The following is a 19942-nucleotide window of genomic DNA, read 5'->3' as shown; positions in this document are numbered from 1 at the left end:
CCATCCTTTCTCCAACAAATGGGGGAAAAAAACGAAACAGAGAGGACAGGAAAGACTGCTTTCCTTTCCCCACCTTTCCCTCGGTTCTAAAAATATCCGTTTCCTCTAAACTTGTTGGACTCTTTGTGCAATAATTATTTATAATTTGCAGCTTAGAAATACTACAGATTTGTCCTCTTTCTGTTGATTAGCCATTAGACGGCATGATATTTTTTACTATAAAATGTTGCAAAAGCAATTTCAGTGTTAGCTCTACAACAATGTAACATTTGTTGGCAGATGGATCCACATTATGGTACAAAGTTTCAGATTTATATGCGCTACACCACCCAACTATTGATTTAAAAAAAAGAAAGTCTGCAAACTGCTTCCACAGATTCAGCCTTAAGCCACAATAAATATATATCATGACTTTAACAATGTCAAAGCCAAACAGAACTGTTTGAAATGCCACAGTGTGTGCTCTGTAGCCTACACAAAGCCCACATAATTATCCCTGTCTGGTGAGCGTTTAAATCCCTTGCCAACTGGTTTGGATGATTAAAGTTGCTGGAAATCTATTAAACATATTAAAACCCTTCACTCAGAATTCAATTCACTCACAAAATGTAATTGAAAAGGACCCAGAGAGAGGCAAAGAGGTGATCAGAGGGAAGCATTCCACTCGGCTTTGCTTATTCTATTCCATTCACTTTATGGTGTAAAACTGCTCAGAGCAAATACAGGTTTCTGTAAAATCTGAATGTACCTTCTCATGGTTTGTATTTGAATTACTATGACTCAAGTTTTGCTCTGATTTTGTGGTGAGGTTGTGGCAGAAAGTCTAACAGACGGCGTTATGATGACATGCCTGAACACACGTCTGATTGTGACACGCCGCCTTAGAAGCCTTTGTCTTTAACTGCAGCTTTGAAAACAATATGCCTGTGTGACGGGATTAACGTCAAAACATCCCTTTTGGAACATCAACACACAATCTGGATGTAAGAATTAATTTTTTAAAGACAATGCATCCAAAAAGAGGAAACATTTTGAAAGCTGAAGTGCAGTTTCATCACTACGTTACAGAATTAGTCCCACGTTAGTTTTTTTCCCCCCCCTCGGACTTAAGCAACGTTCTGTTTGTGCGTCTCTTACTTGTCCTCGTGTTCGTAGATGTTGAGGCCGAGAGCATCCACGCCCAGCCACAGCTGCGTGCCCTTCTTGTTTTTGATCTCAAAGTAGTTGACTCCGTACATCTCCAAGTCCTGGGCGATTTTAAGATACTCCATCATCGAGTCCTCTCTGGAGAAAAGCCAGAGGAGTTGGAGGACTTTTTATACAAATACAATCACATCTGTCAGCACAAAATTCAACCTCTGTGCATTTTATTTTTACAAAACTCATGGCCAAGAACGAAAAATTAGCCAAAAATGAGGATTTTTTTTTTTTGTAACTACACATCAAGTTCAAACATGTTTACTTCTATCTTTGTGGAGTGTGTGAAGTCAGGAATGTGATTAGGAAAGTCTGACACACCTGAGCATTCCTCTGTGCTCTTCATGCCAAGTCTGTATCCTGTCCTCCCATTGCTCCTTAGTCAGCTTGTGTTGCTCCAGGACTCTGTGCACAAACACACACACACACACTGACGTTCACCTCAAGGAATGTCGAGCAGCACAGAATTACTTCCTCAGGAGGAAATCATAGAAAATTCCAACAGAGGACGAGACAGATTTCCATTTTTGCGTGAAAACCAAAGGTAGATAGTTTGTTTTGTCTGAGAAAACCGTCCATTTTTAACATTGACAGGACTATATTGATCCTGTTTTATCGAATCAGTCTTCTCTTTTTGCCTCATTTCATGGTTTGGAAATGTGTCCGTAATATAGTTACTCCTTGTATTGCTTCTCTCATCTTAATCTCATGGATGGCACATTTTTATCTAGCTTGGTCTGACATATTTTTAGCCATTTTTATTAATTTATTTTTTTAATCTATCTTGCTTTTACTTTGGGGCTATGTTCCTTGCTCTTTTAGCCGTAGCGCTGTCGTCACTTTGTCTTGTCTTGTGTTGTTTTTTTAGGTGTGTTACAATACGAGAGAACTCACTCACTGTAAACTGAATTTACCTAAGGGTACAATAAATATTTTGAATCTTGGTCTCAAGTGCTGCGACCGGCAGAGTCAAACCATTTAGGTCACAACTCTGAGCCTCATTTGTAAACCTTTACAGCACCTTTTGATTTTCTAAGGAAGTGAGCAGAAAGTGTTTGCGAGATAATTGCCAAAAGAATAAAGATAAAATCTCACTGAAGTTTGATTAAGATGGTTTAGTAACACACAAAATCACAACAAAAAATGAAAACGACAAAGCCAAAACTATAACAATTATTATTAAAATTTAGCCCTTGCTCAGTAATGTGACCTTTCCGGCTCACAGCTGTCAGCAGCGTTTTACTGCCGTTTCTTAACTAGGTTGGCACATGTCTCTTGAGGGATTTTAGCCCATTTCTGCTTAGCAAATGCTTCCAGCTCGTCCATATTATATAATTTGCGTGCACGAGATGCAGATCTGTGCTTTAGTGTGGTTTTGAGATGCAGTGGGGATTTTCTTTGGCAACGGCCCCCCATCAAAAAAACTCAAAACGATCAAGGAGAGACGAGTTCGTCTTCGTATCTTCACCGACGCATTTTTGAATGCATTTATTACGTTGTTTCCCATACATTGATGCATTTGTGGAATTCTGTCGCAATATCGAAACTTACAACACAAAATTACTGCTGATTATTTTTTGCCATTTAAAACTGATAAAATCTTTTTTCACCGTAATGATGAGCACCCCCTCCATCTCTGTTCACACAAAATCTGCTCACGGCAAGAAGGACTGCTGTTGGCAGAGGAGGAGGCCGGCTGAACAGAACCAGTTCATGAATGGTTGTATCATGAACGCCTCTGCACAAATCTGCCAAAAACTGATGGATTCAAGTTAACTCTGATAAATTAATCTATGCTCTTAAAACAATGGTCTCGACTGTTCATATAAAGTATTAGCAAGCATGTAAGGAGCCTAGCTAAAAGGTTAGAATGCAGGGCAGCAGTCAAGGTTAGCTCACTGTGCACGGCTGCTGATCAAACTGACAGCTCATGCAAGTTGATTTTGCTATCTTAATCTAGACTAACTTCCTTTGAAATAGTTTCAAAGATTCATAAAGGCTCTTCCTGAAGAGGCACAAAGGCAGGCTGACTCAGAGGTAATTCTTTTTGTCATTTGACAGAAAGTGAAGCAATAGAGCTGCATTGCTAAATAAAATATTTACAGTGAAGCACACGCCTGCTGAATTTTAGGAAAGCTTTCCTTTTCTCCTTGGGAACTCATAATTCTGACTTTACTGTGCGTGTTCTGGCATATTTTGTGCGTGTACCTCTGAGGCAGCAGTCTGTCGTGGGTGAGGTACCCGGCCTTGTGGACGTCTTTGCTGTAGTCTCCGTACTTGGCCTGGACGGCGTATGAAGCCAGCAGCACAGCTGTCTCTGGAGGACAGTAGTTCTCATCGTTCAGGATGGCCTCTTTGACCTGGCAGAACAGGTGTGGGTGACAGGGACAAATGGGTCTTATTCAATAGCCTGTTTCTTCTCAAATTATACTTCAGTGTACAAAGAAAGAAAAAGCACAAAGTGGCAGCTGAATGATGCTAATGAATCACACAATATGATAAAGTGTAGCTTGGGAAATAATAAAATAACATCATCTTTGCACTATTTGTCTCAGTAAAAATGTTGATGAAGCCATGAGTTTGTGCAGTGAGCGTCTGATTACCTGCAAGAAGAAGAGTCTCTGGGTGATCTCTTGGATGAGTTCCTCTGAGACGTCTTCAGGGAAGAATTTTGCTCTGAACTTAAACTGCAGAGGATTCTCTTTCTTCACGTCTTGCTGGGTAACCTGGACAATAAAGACATTAGCATGAAAATGTTAAGTAATCAGCAGAGCGCAAGCTTCGCATCAATGCTACATCTCATGTGAACAGTATTTTCTTTAATCCATAACAGAGCAGAGTAACAAAGAGGTCAGCTTGATTTATCAGTAAATATTAGCTTGTTATGGGAGTTTTTGTAGGTTGAAACACTTCCACAAAGGATGAGATTCTCAGGTCGTAATAAAGCACAAAACATTTTTTTTCTTCTTGACAGAAAAGTCCAAGTAGGACAGATGTTTGCTGGAATAATGACTCCAGCAGATTCAGCAGAAAGCATAAGTCCAAACTCAGCTAAGAATCAATGACTTATTTTTCCTGACATGTTCTCTCTCTTCCTCATCCTCCCCTGAATGTTTGTTCAGTAAGTTTTATTTTTTATTGAAGAAATACCTAATATATAATTAAACTACTTTAGAAGAAATAGCCACCATTGCCTGGTTTATCCACAAAAAAACAAAACACAGATGACATTATTTGTCAACCATTTGCACAGAAACTATCAAAAAAGACCTCATCAAAAATATCTTTTGTTTACATTGAAAAAAAATACATTAAAATACTGACACATACAGCAGTATATCTTCCTCAGAAATCTAGTATTGGTCAGGCTGTAATCCACAACAACAGCACATTAATCGACTGTACTAAACAAGCATATTCATCACTTATCACTTCTGTAATGTGGTCACTGTCAGTCCAAACAGATCCTTCTCTATCTGGTGACACATGCTAGCAGGGTGGGCTGTGCATATGTGCACAGTTGACGCATACAAAATAGTTTCCATTGGAGGAACACTTGTTAGAAGATCATGCTCACAGCCTGCCCTGGCCACAGTGGATAGAGGACTATGACACAAACATATCCGTGTTCATGAACATGTTTCGCAGAACTTTAATGTTACTGGGATATTTCAGCACAGGTTCTCTCTCTCTGCCTTTTTTCTGCCCCTCTCTCGAGGACACAATGCCTGTAGAGCGTGAGGGAATTTCTGTCACGCCCACTTGGAAACAGAGAGACTCTGTGTCAGTGGGGGTGTAAGACTGGAGGGCGTGTTGGCCTGAGAGAGGAAGCCTTTTAAGCACCACTGAGGCTCCAGACCACAGCAGAGCTTCGAGGCTAAATCCCACTCACTGATGCAGAATGAAACAGAAAGTGTGAATGAAAGACCCTGACGAAGAATTAAAGAGGAGAAAAAAAAGCTGTGCATGTTTTCGCGGTTATCACAAAAGCAGAAGAACAAACCAAAGGAGGACAGACCTTCTTGTTGAGTTTGAGCCAGGTGATGTAGCCTTTACTGTCCACATACTGCAGGCCGAAGAACCACACCTCCCGCAGACCCACCGTCTTCACCACCTAACAGCCAAACAAAATGAAATGAGACTTCTTACAGCTTTTGAAAGCATCCTAATGAAATTCATCCCAGCTTTCTTGTATCTGAGGCTGTCCAGTCGGAGTGGGACAATGTTTGCGGAAATCTGGGATGAGAACAAAACGTGTCTCCATCCAGATTTGTGGTGTTTGACTACTGTGCTGACCTGGTCAAAGAGCTGCTTTCCTGTGGTGTTGGGTTGGATGGCAAACTCCAGCTCTGCATCCATGGTGGTCACACGGACATTGATCTAGAAGACAAAAGCACAAGAGGTTGACTGTTTGCTCTGTTACACAAGCAACATCTGCAAAGAAAAAGTTATAATCGGGTAAACTGTCTGGTTCTCGATCCCCAGGTGTGCAAACTTTTCTTTCTTTGCCTTAAATTCTTCACTCAATCCGTGAAGCAACGGTGATACGAGGGTATCATGAACTGTGTTTCTATTCTTGATAGCAAGACCCAATCACCAAAGCTGGGTAGAATCCAACTCTGGTCAAGAGGAGGGTTATGAAGGACTCGTACAGATGGATTCTTGATCTGGGTTTGACCCAGGGGAAAAGATCAGACGCCTTACCGCTCATTACAAAGTTTCTGTGAAGAAGCAACCCATTTTTAATTGTCCATTGTTTAATTAAAGTGATTAATAAGGCCATGAAGTCAACTCCTGGACAATCGTTTCAGCATTTTGTTACTTCTACACAACAGTACCATGACGACTACCTCAGCTCTGAGCTCATTGTTATTTAGGTCTTTTCCTCTTTAGTAAAAATCAAGAAACATTACTAGAAAGAAAATCGGTTTAATTTTTAGTTTCCTTGCCAAGTTTTTGCAAACAAACAATGCTTCATGATTAAAACTATCCCCAGTGAAGCCACTTTAAGGATTTTTATAAAGCATTTTTTTTTCAGGCGTTAAGATTTTGCAAAACCGCAGCAATCCCATTGGATAAAGAACTGCACACCACTACTCTGTCTCTAATTGAGAAGTGTTTTGTTGCTTAGTTTGGGTCATTACATTTAGACAAAAACATCAGAGAGAATCAGAGGAGGGGCGGGCCTTTGCAGAATACTGGTGGCAAAACAATAATACCGAGTGCGTGTTAAACCAGACAGCATGGTCGATTTTTATCACATTAGTATTTTGACACAAACATTTGACTGCCAGTGTGACAGATAGCCTGCCAAGATTCACTCACCAAATGGAAAATCTACCAACATTTGGTGCATGGTGGGTGTTAATGTTGGACTCCAACTGAAACCACACAAGTTTTGGTGAAGATACAACAACGATGATCCATTTTTTTTTTTTTTTCCCCACAAATTACTGCCCTCGGTTTTGAATTGTATTTCCTCAAAAAAGTGTTGGACTTAGATTTTAAAACATTGTCTCTGTATGTGGGCAATCCTTTCCTTCCTACCCTCTCAGCACTTTGCCAGGGTGAACAAGCCCCGCTTTTTCGAGGCAGCAGCTTGCTACTCAAGGACCTGAGTTGGGGTGGAGCAGAGGATAAAAGTCAGTCATTGGCTGTGCCTCGTTAAGCGGCGCTGGCAGCGGGCCTAGCAGCAGCTGACGGCAGAGAGCGGAGCGGGGCTGACTTCCGAGGCATCCGACATCCTTCCTCCCTCACCTACTTACACACTGAGCTGTACGTTGCCTCAGCGGCGGTTTACAACACGAAGAGAGAGAAAGAAAGAGGGAGGCGCGCAGTACAGAGGAAGAGATGGCACACAAAAGTTTAGCAAGAGTGAAAGAAGAGGGGGGGAGAAAAAAAAGAGCAGGGGAGATAAAGCGCAACAGGAAGCAAGAGAGATGATCTGGGGTATACTCTCTTTGAGATTAAGTTACAGCGAGGTTGCTGCAGAGCCGACCATACAGAAAGCAGGGAGAGGAAAAGGGACACGGAAAGAAGAAACTGTGGCAATGAACCCTTTTTCCTCTCGGCAATTATAGACAAAACCTCAGGAACGCTTACTTTGCATTTCTCTCCCTTCCCTCTTATTTTTTCTCTCCTGCCTTCATCCCTCTCTCGGTTTCTCTCAATATCCCTGCAATGAATAATCCATGAAACTTGTGTCTATACGGCACATAGCTGGACTCCCCTGTGCCACGGGGAGCTCACACCACAATGCATCTGCCTCTGTCTGACGCTCATAAATTACCCATGAATACTTGCAGCACTTTCTCCATACTATAGATATCTGGACGGCCACACTACACCTAACAGTCCGTTTATGTAACATTATTTTAAAGGGGCTGCATCCCACATGTCCACAATCTAACCTACTTAAGGACGAGCTTTATCTGGCTGGAAACCGCGAGCAGCTTCCAGGGAAACGATTAAGTCTTAAAGCAACATTGTGCAACTATTTTAACTTAAAATATCAGCTTCAAAATCATTTTGATGAGGCACAGGCTCCTCTTTCAGAGCCCTAAACACCTGCTCTTGCACAGTGTGACTTGGATATCGATATGATCTCTCAGGAAAAGTGTGCATATCCCAGTAGAAGTTAGCTCAACATTCACATTACGGACACCACTGTAAAGCTAGTTGACAGAAGAAGACTCTCAGTACAGATGTCACGGCAAAAGTGAAGGAAGGAATAGAGGAAGCTATAAAGACAAAAAGAGAGCGACCAGGCAGGACAATAGTAAGTTTGTGATCGGCTTTTTGTTGTTGTAGATGGGAGACTCTCTGAATAAAAGGCTTCAAAACAAGACGCCGAGCTGTCCTTGCTGTTAGACAAGCAGATTATATTAGCTGGCTTGTTAAGTCTTGTGCTTGATGCTTGGCTGTAGAAGCAAAGTTGTTGACTCACTAGTTTTTGATCCTGGGCCAAGTCGACCCATTATGACAGAGGTTTAACTGCTAGCTAGAGACCTCAACAGAAAGAGGTAGCATCTGCTTTACTCTACTGGTAGTTTAACACCGGCTTTAAACTGTGTGGGAATAACATTTTTAGGTAAATCAGAGTTGTATAAAGAGCTGGGTTTATTCCACTAAAGGACATGTAACACAAAAATGACCATTGCTATGGACACTAAATTGCAGGTTCAGACTGACATGACGATTTGCTCAACAAATGTTACATACTGTTGCTTTACGCCACTAAATCATTGCACGTTCCTTCAGTCTGAATCCATTTCCAACCGATTTAGTTGCTGCGTTTAAACAAATATTGTGTTCCATGTAAGCCAAAATCTCTGCGGCACACTTGTGGCCAGAGTGAGGATTCGGCACAGAGGGAAAACCATATTTTAGTCAACATCAAGACTGAGGCTTAATTCCTGTCTGGGAAAGGGACCCAAAGTGCAATACACACCAGTAATCTGCAAGGCTGGAAAAAGTTACGGTTTTACAAAAGATGAAATCCGACTAGCGTGTAGTACAAGAGCTGTGGCAACCTCTGATGAAGCCAGGCTGTAGGAAACTTGTTCTAAGTGGCTGAAAATGTTTAAAGAAACCGTCCAAAGCTGGTCGGAGTTGGCAGTTAATGAGTAACAGAAATGCAACTCACACACATTCCACTGGATGGATGATGATATAGACAGTTAATTCCATTATAGAAACAACCTCTACCAATTAACACTTAATTAAAAAATAATTTCAGCTACAAAAACAATGACTTGCAGTTATTTATTTCATGTTTGCCTATTTATCAATCTGTGTGGTCGTAACTTCTCCTTTTAAATGATATTTTATTCAATTATATTTTGATTGTCCTTTGCTAAATTGAATCTTTTAATCGCGCCGATTGCACACCACTGTCATATTTTTGTAGTTCTTGGTGACGTTATTCACTCTCACTCCAGAACTTCTCACAGGGTGGGTCTGCTTTATGAATGGGGGTCACTCTGGGCAATCTACACCAGTGGCCGGCATCCAATAACATAAGCTACTTGTTACTGCACAACCCGATCAACATCATTTCAACGAGGATGCTGAGGATATTGTTACATGGCAGAACATGAGCTACTGCTGAAGAGCAACACCGGATCTTTATTCTGATTGCGTAGACAGATCAATACAAACAAAACATTAATGTTAATCTCATTGTAACACTAAGATAAACCAATGTAAACAAATATTGAACAGGTCAATAACTCTGAGCACAGGGGTCACTTTACAGCCATAAGGTCATTGCTCCCTCGTTCACATGAGTGTGGCGGGCCGCCAGGAGCACGACAAACGAAACATAGCTTTAACTCAAGAGGAACTACAACCCAGGAAACGAATTCGGCAGATGTGGGAACACCTCCACCCTTCTGTTTTTGTCCTGTATGCATTCAGTGCACATAAAGCTGCAAAAGAGAACCTTAGCAGTGAAAAAAAACCCAATACATTTTTTGAAATACTCGAGTCACCGTTTAGCTCCTGATAGCGAGACTCTCTCGGCTCGTAAAGAACTGTGCCACTGTGCTTCTGTTGTAAAATATCCCATACTACATGTCCTATTCTGCTGCCACGTTCAGGGTTCTCACCAGGATTTATTTACAGCGTAACGGCAGGTCGGGACGGCACGACACTATGCGCATGCGCAATAGCATTCATTAAATCTCGCGAGCGGCCAGCCCAGATGTCAGCCAATGAGCGTCATGCAGATGCTCCAAATGCTCGTGATTTAGGTCACTATTCACGAGGGGTGTAACGGTTCACGTGGTTGTATTCAACCGTTTCGGTACGGCATGTTCGGTTCGGTCCACTTGCGCACCGTTTCGGTTCATATTTCATTTTATTTTCTCTTCAAATTTATGACTAGAGTGATCTAAGCGCTCCGTTGGGAACTAAAGTCCTTAACGTGTTTTCACACGGACGCTTTAGAGTGTCGGACACCACTTCTTCCACTTCTTGAAGAAGTGGAGGCGTTGCTAGCAGGTGTGTTAAATGGCATCAAACCTGAGCTGGAAGACCGTCCCAGCTCACTACGCTCTCCAGTTTGGGAACATTTTGGTTTTCCTTTTACAGTTACCAATGGACAAAGACAAGTGGATAAAACCAAAGTTGTGTGTCGGCACTGTTCCACGGAGATCGGGTAAGCTACAGGAAACAGGTCTAATATGTTAACGCACTTAAAACGGCATCACCCGACAGTAAATGTTACATCAACAAGAAAGAAACCAGCTTGGTGCAAACACCGATAACGTCTGCTTTTAAACAATCTCCAACACGCGACTCTGACCGGGCTAAAGCAATAACACATGGCATTGGAGTTTTTATTGCCACAGGACTACGTTCTTATTCACGTTCTTTTTCTGCCTTTTTTGTTCCGAAAATTAACCCAACCGAATACTCTAGGAAACTGAACCAAACCGAATTTACATTTTAGTGTACCGTTACACCCCTACTATTCACCATACATGGCATCGCGGAAACAACCGAGACATGCGAATTGTAACCCCGAGATGGGAAGCGACTCTTAATTTTAGACGGGAACGGGTCAATCGACAGGAAAGTACGGCTGAGGTGGGGAGACATAAATTAACCTAGATAGGCACCCAGTCCATAAAAACAAATGCACATGGCGTTATCTGTCAAAATAACTCTCTTTCACAGCGCCAACTGCCCCACACTGCAAAGAAGTTTTCTCACATAAATATGGAAATATTACGCAAGCAAATGTGCTCAAAACACAATACCACAACATGAAAGGCAGCGTAGCGGCCCTAATCACAGCGTAATCTTTTGAAATGCGCTGGCGAGAACCCTGACGTTATCAATACACGATCGAAGTGGTTTGATGACAGTAATCAAGCCTTCTCTAGCAGTTTCTGAACATGGAGAACCTTTGAAATGTTCTGCCCTCAGTGACCTCTGACTCTGAAAAACAACCTTGCATTTAACACAGGTACTGGGTCTGCTTTTCAAACAATTCTGCAACAAATCCCACCACACCAAATGAAGCCAATTATGGCAACAGTTAACTGGAGGGACGACGTGTTGATCTGCTCACCCAAGCGCATAAAAGTGGCTGTTGACAAAAGCCATGTCAGAAACGTAATCTGGTTCACTGGCAGATGAATTAAGACTTTGTGTGGACTTCAACAGCCACTGCCTTGGTAACTGTGTAAGACAGGAACAGTTATGGAGAATGCAGTGCTGAGCTGGGGTTTCCAAGTGACCGGCCTTGACTGTGCCTTCCCATGTTTGTGTGGGGCCCGCCTGCCATCAGCAATCAGCTGTGAAAGAGCCAACCTTTGTGCTGCCGCAAGTGTGTGTCTCTCTTTGCCAAAACATAGCAAACCCACAGAGTGGAGAGAGGTGGAATCCTGTATGGACCAGACGGTCAGTTAATCCTCTCTCTCCCGCAGAGAGCGGGGGAGGAGAGGAGGGACAACAACATGCCGAAGCAGCGACATAGCTAATCAGACACTCCGACAACTGAGACGTCCTGAAGGACTGACTTTTGCGAGCCTGTCCTTAACCGGCACGCCGTCTGGAGACACAATGACTGAGCAACATCTCCGTTCTTAAAGGGATCAAATCGCCCTCTTTAAAAGAAGTGACACCACTTAGTGTTAGCACTTTAAAGGAGGAGTTGGACAAGCAATAAATCCCACACAGGGCCACATCCAATACATTTAGATTAACCAACTTAAACCTGCAAATCGAGGTGTGCTTCTTTATTGCCACCACACCACATGTGAACTGAAGCTTTAAATAGTCCAAAACAACAATGAAACCCTAAAATTAGGTGAGTAAAGTTCCTGTTTGGCATCGGCCAGAAGCAGTTCTAACAAGTAGAAGCATTTTAAAGATTTTGTTTCCGTTTCTTCCTTTGTCGTTTTCTCTACTTATCTAAAAACAAGACAGACAATGATTTAATGAAACGCTTCATTAAAAATGAATTGTGAGCGTATTGTCAGCATTAAGGTACAAAAATGGCAGCAGATTGTCTCCAGCAGTCAGCATAGAAGCAAAACATAACGCTGCTGCATTCACTGGACACTCCAGGTAATGTAATGTTCAATGTCCATCTCCAGTCATAGAACAGTGAAACACCAATGCAAGAAAAATTTAAAGCCAAATTTCCATGTTTAGTGGTTTGTTTTTTTCACTTCTTCCCCCCTATGTTTCCTCCATCCTCCTCCCATTTTCTAGATGACACATTGAAACTTCTAGCTTCAACCATGAAAGCGAGGACGTATTTTCATTATGCGTCACCTCATACTTAAATAACCTTAAAGCTTGAACTCCCACCTTCATGTGCACGGGCACTAAACAGACCTCAATCTGCAGGAAGGGTAGTTCAAGACTGTACTTTACCACAGAAGCAACAAGTGAGGCCAGAAAGTGTGAAACCCCACCAAGTATCTCACCGAGTGCACAAGCTGTGTCAAGTCCTACATAATTCATATTTTGGGTTCTTTAAGGGATGCCATTTTGGGATGTTTCTAAATCCCCTTCTCCATTTCAGCCGTGAAGACGAGTTCCCACTCAAACGGGCCCCTTGTTAAATGTGCAGCTGTTTAGTTACTGTAAGCTGTTTAGAGGAGCTTTGCCGAGAGAGGTCTTAAGACACACACACACACACTTCAATCAGTAGAGCTGCTAATCTGGCCTGCTGTGCTCTGAGCAACTGTCTGTCCCGCTGATTAACCCCCCTGCAGAGTGAGGCGGTCCTCAGAGGGAGGAGTGAGAACCGATGAAGAATCACCGCTACCAAACATTCATCCTTTGGTGGACGAGAAGGTGAAGGTCGTTTTGCAGAAGATGGAAAAAAAAAAAAGGGCTTATTCTGCAGGACTGTGGACTTAAATAAGGTGAAGGGTCAAACAAGTGCAAAAAGGTGTTTTGCCCTGCAGCGATGTCACAACTCCTCCCACGCCGCGACCCCCACTGCTTTCCTCCTGAAGTTCTCCTCCACATCCCAGAGTTCTCTCGCTCATTTACCTTTTCGCTCATCTTTCTAACCGCTTCTGCTGATATTTTCCCCTACAAGTTGCTCCTTTACTTCCACAGAACCAGGATGTTGACACAGACCAGGCCCCCAAAGTACACAGCTGGCCCCCTCCCCAGCAAACACGAAAATTCCCCTGCCCCCTCCAGCCTACAGGGTGAACCAAATGGAAGGGCGAGAACACTGGGGTCAGGATATATGAGAGTACCTCAGATGTTTTGATCCTCAATTCATGATCAGTGAATCCACATTTAAGAACAGACATGTTTAGGAATCCAATACAGCACGGGCAGTTTCAGTGAGGAGTGAAAAAAGAAAAAGTCAGACTTTCTTGTACCTCTGGATGTAAATCCCGCTGGTGGAATAAGTGCAGAAAAATGACAGCAATGTCAGTGAAACAGTGATAAAGCACCTTCCAGGACACTGTTTACATCGAGCTACTCTCATTGCAAACGCAAAGCTCACCTTTTGTTCAGGTTTTTGAACATATTCAGACCAAGTTGTGCTGTTAAGAGTCTAGATGGTTTTCTTTACAAGCTGCTAAAAGGCCTTTTATTAATGTAATGGCGTCTTAAAGTGTTGCACTGGACTTTGAGTGTCAGTCTAATTATTTTACTTTGATTATATTTGCTACATTGCCTTGCCACAGACGTATTTGCCTGATAAAAACAAATGGACTGAGGGCAAGATAGAAGCAACAGCACCACTACTGAAGTGATTAACTGATAAGTCAATAAACAGTCAATCATTTAAACAGTCTATCAAAGGGAAAAAAGCAACATATTTGTCGATTTTCTCGGATTTTAATCATTTTAAAATGTATATAAGCCGTTTAGAGATTTCACACTGGGCTCTGGGAGACTGATGAGCATTTTTAACTACATCCCGTCACCAGATAAAATAATCAAAAATAGCAATCACTTACAGCAAAAGAAAAACATTGTGTTTTACAGAAACTTCTAATATCTTAGCTGTAAAAAGAAACTATTTCAATACATTCAATGGGTTACATCTGTGTGTGTTCAACATGGCACTTAATTTTTTATTTGACCACAACCTCAACTGTTGACCAAACAGCAAAGTGATCTAACAGTCAAGGCAAAGCTGTGACGACTCCACCTTAAAGCAGAAGTTCACAGGATGCCCTGAGGGCTGCCTCTAAAACCCGACTGTGAACAAGAACCAGGTTTTAAAAGATGATACAAATTCAGCACCCTTTCCTGTAGCTCAACAGACCCTTTTGTTACTCAAGCTTGTGATTGTGTTTATGCCTTATGACACTGACACATAAGTTCTGATGTCTGGCTCCAGACCCAGGGAAGGTCACGTCTGACGGACCCTGCTCCAGCTTCCTCTGTTTATTATGTCAGTGCCTCCTCGCAACAAGCTGTACTTTCTCCGTCAGATATTGTCTGTGACACAAACGTCGCTCTCAGCGGAGCGGCCGGCGCTTTGCCGTCCCCGGAGCTGTTTTTGGGACGGTGCCCTGGTGACTCAGGGGACAAGAGAGGGAAGTGGAGGATGACATCAGTGCCTGGCTGTTCCTCTGCTGTATCAACCCAAACCACTCATGCACAGACACACAAACACCCACCACCTAGAGAGCTAGACGGGAGATGTGCTTCACTTGCGATGCGGTCTGAGGAAGGCCTGCTGTTACCAGCTCCTTGGAAAGTTTCTGATGCAAGCACCAGTAGCTTCGACTTGTTCCATGTGAAAAACAGACTGCAAGCTTCGTATCGCATTAAGGAAACCAGAAGTGGTTGTCTAAAAATGTCACGTTATTCACAACCGCTGTCATACTTTTTGATTGCTGAGAGTAACAAATATATTACAGACAGCATCTCCTACTGCCAAGGGAAAACTTTTTCTGCTTTCATACAGTTACGCAGCTGAAATCAGTGTCACATAAAGTGCAACGATCAATAGCTGCGTTTCTATTACCCTTAGATATGCGTAAAATGTAAAGAGCGCAATAAAAAACTGGTAATGGAAACACCTGAATTTTGAAAAAGGACTAAAATATAGCTAAAAGTTTTCACGCTCTCATGAGGTTGTTTTTCCAGATGTTACGATATTGAAAAATATCGCAAAAGCGCAATGGAAACACTTTTTGACCAGTTCTCTCGGAGTAAACATGGCGCGGTACGTGTGGACAGAAGAGGAGACCGAGACTTTTCTTGCCATTATTCTTGAGAAAAACATCACTGCCATACTAGACAGCAAACAGCAGAGGAATGCAGAGTGTTAGAAGGAGATAGAAACAGGTTTTGAGCGTCCGTCTTCCTGCAGTGAAATCTCGAGGGATGATATTTTATGAGTTACGATGCTTCTGCCCAGAACAGCCTTCAATGGAAACAGGTTCAAAGCGCAAGTATACTTTGTCGAAATTTTAGAAATATCGCTTTTATTTTGCGAAAAACTGTAATGGAAACCCAGCTAATGACAAGTTGTCAACTAATAAATTCATCTCCAATTACTTTTGATTAATTGGTTTAATTATTTTTAAGACAGAGAAAAAGTCTAAATTCTATGATTCAAGCATCTTAAATTTGAATATTTGCGGTTTTCTTTACCCCTGTACTACAGTAACCTTTTATTTTATACAATTATAAGCAGTTAAGAACATTATCCTGGGCTTTAGGAAACACTGATCAACAGTTGCCACCAATTTCTGACATTTGAAAGACCACAAAACTAATCAGTTCATCAATATAATAATCATTAATTGCAGCCTCCGTGTCACGGTGGTGAAACTGAAACTTATTTGTGTCACACTTACTAAATGCAACTTACAGGAACTCTCAGATTTATCACTGAAGTGTCCAGAATTACACTGCAGACGAGTTTCTGTGAAATCATACAAATGTTTTCTGATATAAAAGTAGTAAAACTGTCCTTCCAGACTCATTCATGCTCCACATAAGTCCGTTTGCGGTGAAAAACTAGCATGAGGACAGTGGGAAGCAGACAGCCATGAAGGGACTGCATCAAATTGGTTTTGTATTGGCGTTGTTCACATCCTCGGACTCTGGCATTCTCTCCACCCTTTAAGCAACAATGGCAGCAGTGTTGCAGTGGCGGGGCCTGTGGGCCAGGCAGTTCGCTTCACACTCTGGCTGTTGTTTACTTGGAAGAGGAGTAGGAGGAGTGGGAGCAGCCATGGGGATGAAGCTGCCACTTCCCAGAACGTTCAAATGCAGCTTTGGGCAGCAGTGCAGGCCGACTAGTATGACAACTACAGAGCAGTTCTGAGGAGTCGGTTTGCACAAGCGGAGCAGACAAGAAAAAAAACAACAACAAAAAAACAAGCAACTTTCATGCTTCTGATTCATATCATATATCCTAAACCAGGGGTGTCAAACATGCGGCCCGTGGGCCAAAAGCAGCCCTTCAGAGGGTCTAATCGGGCCTCCAAAGAGTAAAAGTTACGGAGAAGACATTAACTGCAGATCATAAACTTGTAAAACTATAATTTATAGACCATGACAAATTGGTTTGATCATCAAGTAAAATACTAGATTGGTCATTGTTCTTTTGCCATTTTGTGTATCGTTTTTGTGATATTTTGTCTTGTTTTTGTTGTTTTGTCTGATTTTTGTCATTTGTCTCATGTTGGCATTTTTCTCCTTTTGTGTTTCCTTTTTGTTTTGCTTGTGTTTGTCTATTTTTTGTCATTTTGTTTCTCATTTTTGTAATTTTTGGTCTAGTTTGAGCAGGGGTGAAAGTAGTTTTAGGGTGCTATCACACCTGTTAGTCCGTTAGAGTGGTTCGTTTGGACCCAAAAGTTGTTACAATGTTGTTATTTTCAACTGGTTCGGTTCGCATTCACACCAGTGTTTTCGCAGTTGAACCAACTACGATGAATGTTATATCTCCCCCCAGTCGTTTGGTGGCGCTGTTCACAAAATAAGGTGTTTTAGATGACGTAGGTGAACGCTGATTGGCGCAGCATGCGAAGAGGGAAAAATGCCGGAAGGTTTATTCGTAAACAATGAACTATGCTCTCCTGTTCGTTCTTGTTGCCATATATTCGTATCATTGCTTTATGCAGCAAGCACAAATACTGCTGTTGTTCCAGCATGAAGCTCGCATTCGGTACGAGAACATTACACAGTCGTTTTTGGCACGGAGAAGATGCTTTGCAAGACGTTATCGTTATTCCAAAATTCCCTGTGCAGGTTGCTACGGAAGCTCCCGTAGACCAAAAAGTCTGCTGCGCCATCAAGCCGGTCCGAATGGAGACAGGTTTGTGTTCTCACCAGGAGCAAACCGAACTGGAGTTCACATAGAAGCGGACCGAGACCACCGGTTCTTTAGTCCGCACCAAAAACATCTGGTCTGCTTTCACACCAGCCCAAACAAACCGTACTTGCTGGTGCTGCGGACTCCAGTTCGCTTTAAGCGGACCAAAAGACGTATGTGTGAAAGCACCATTAAATTCTTGCCGGAACTATTACCAGTATGTCGGTCGATGCTAATCGTTGTAAATCCTGTTGAAAGTTTTTCAGCCAGTCACAAGAACATGTGGAATTTCATGTGTAATTTATTGCTCGCCCCATCACAGCGCAAGCGGCGCTTATTAACGTCAATTGACTAGTTGTGGAAAACGTCCCAGTGCAATAAATCAAGCGCACCTATTTGCTATTGGCTGCTACTGGCCATAACAATCGCTGTGTTACGGAAGTAGACACGCATGCGCACTCACGTACTGCTGAGTGAACTCCGGTCGATAGCAGGCAGCCGGGCAGCGTACCCATAGATACCGGTGGAACAGCGGCGTACCGCCACCGGATCGTTTCCCAGTATGCAGCTCCGGACCGTTCCGGCTTACTTTCACCCGAGTTTGAGTCATTTGTGTAATCTTTTTTTGCCTCGTTCTTGTCATTTTGTAACTTTTGTCTAATTTTTTGTTTCTGTGTCTCGTTTTTGTCATTTTGTGTCTCATTTTTGGAATATATTTTAGGTGAATGGTGAACTGAGGTAGCCTAGCCGCGCTAGACCCATGTTCTGAAGACGCAAGGGTCTAGGAACACTCGACAGGGAGCGAGGCGGGCTAAAAGGTTGTCTTTCAAATCACTCTGCAGCAATTGGGTAGGTATACAATCAATCAGCGCAACGAATAGGCTGACGGAGTTCCTAGAGCGCCGGCGGATTGTGGCTAAGTCCCATTAGCTTCCCAACCAGCGGAGCCAACTGGTATATTAAGGATTTGCCATATCCCGTCGGCATAAGTCCAAATACGTCTTTCTTCTCAATGAAACACTTCAGTGCCGTCCTTTGTTTATCTTTGAAGTTGAATTTTAGCTTCAAATCTTTAAGGGCTGTGGCCAAAGCCGAGTCGAAAGATAACTGTTTATTGGGCGGCGGTTGTTTCTGTCAGAATCGTCGCGCCTCTGTCGTCACTTAGTTACGCCCGCCTTCTGACTCTACACTTCATGGTGATTGGTCCGGCCAGTTTTAGGAGAATCCAGCCTCGAGCCTTATGGAGGGTAACTAGACCCACCCTGGCAGAGAATTAAATTCGTTGCCGTGGATTGTCTAGCACGGCTAGGCTAGAACTGAGGCATAATAGTGCTAAAATTGATTTTTGTTTCTTAAGGAAACTTTAGGTTGTTCATAATGTTTTATAAAAAGAACATTCCTTAAATGTGAACTTTTTGAAAACATTTTTTTCCCCATTAAAACAAAGGAAAAAAATTGAAAAAAAATGGTAGTTATTTACAGGTTATTATGTTCTGATTTTACTGCTCTGACCCTTGAGATCAAATTAGACTGAATGTGGCCCCTGAACTAAATGAGTTTGACACCTCTGTTCTAAACCAACTCCATTTTTTCATCAAGCTTTCTGAACCAATCAGAGAAGAAGCTGCCAAACTCCAGTGGCTATTTTCTGGTTTCTTCCCCCTGCACTGAATTTCTGCATCAAGCTTCTTTCAGTCTCTTACCGGTTTCGGCATCTTTGCTTCCTCTCCTCCTTACACCCGACAGCTGAGAGGATAAATCCGTCACAGGACGGCAACAACACCTGTATCACAGGACCTGAAAGTGAAAAAACATTTTAACATTCAGTACGCAGCACAGAAGGGTGAGACATTTTCTCTTTATGAAAATGATCTTTCCAATGATTGCAAGTTGTAAATCTGTCAGTGTGTTCATCTAAAGGTTCAGTGAAGAGGAAATTAGGTGCCCGTATGAGAGAGAAAAACAAGCAAAGCACTCCAAAGAATGACAAGAAAAAAAAGAAGTGAAATGAATCCCATCCCTAAATCTGTTAATGACTACAAGACACAGAAAGCCCAAACAGACCGAGGCCCAGAGAAGTGGTTTTGCTTTCAGTGCCGCCATGCACTACCACTTTGCTAAGTGCACATACGGTAACTATTGCGATAGTGCACGGGGGGAAAACTACTTTAAACGAGAATGCTGTGGAAGGGAACACCAAAACACAATCAAGGCATTATGCAGCGACTCGTGGGAAACCGTAAAATGATCATCACCAATTACACTTAATGAAACAAAGGGCTTATATGACAGAATAGGTTTTTAACCATTTGCACTTCAGAAATTCATCAGACTGCAATTTATATCATACTACCTAAAAGTCAGCTGTGTTTAATAGTCATTCTTGGTGACATCGAGCCAAACATGTTTCACTTCAACGGTGTCTTCCCTGTCATGTTTTCTACAACACACATGGCTAAAAAAGCTTGTTAATGA

The 19942-nt window shown here is 42.4% G+C and overlaps 1 protein-coding gene across 5 annotated transcripts in view; it reads right to left on the bottom strand.

The window, feature by feature from the left end:
* Nucleotides 1-19942, bottom strand: part of LOC110958403 (radixin) — a 90028-nt gene that overhangs the window by 9878 nt on the left and 60208 nt on the right. For 4 of the 5 annotated variants that reach the window (XM_051942147.1, XM_051942148.1, XM_051942146.1 and 1 more), the window contains 7 exons: nucleotides 19171-19264; nucleotides 5494-5577; nucleotides 5216-5311; nucleotides 3801-3923; nucleotides 3406-3557; nucleotides 1519-1602; nucleotides 1138-1284 (listed from right to left, as the gene is read on the bottom strand). In XM_051942147.1, coding sequence (XP_051798107.1) covers nucleotides 1138-1284; nucleotides 1519-1602; nucleotides 3406-3557; nucleotides 3801-3923; nucleotides 5216-5311; nucleotides 5494-5577; nucleotides 19171-19182 — 698 coding nt within the window. In that variant the 5' untranslated portion in view covers nucleotides 19183-19264. Of the gene's footprint in view, nucleotides 1-1137; nucleotides 1285-1518; nucleotides 1603-3405; nucleotides 3558-3800; nucleotides 3924-5215; nucleotides 5312-5493; nucleotides 5578-19170; nucleotides 19265-19942 lie in introns of those variants that run through there. The other variant, XM_022204933.2, reaches the window with a different exon arrangement.

This window comes from Acanthochromis polyacanthus, chromosome 22 (assembly GCF_021347895.1).
Source record: "Acanthochromis polyacanthus isolate Apoly-LR-REF ecotype Palm Island chromosome 22, KAUST_Apoly_ChrSc, whole genome shotgun sequence".
NCBI lineage: Eukaryota > Metazoa > Chordata > Actinopteri > Pomacentridae > Acanthochromis > Acanthochromis polyacanthus.
Note: the sequence above shows the minus strand (reverse complement) of the source record. Positions and strands in the feature narration are given on the sequence as shown.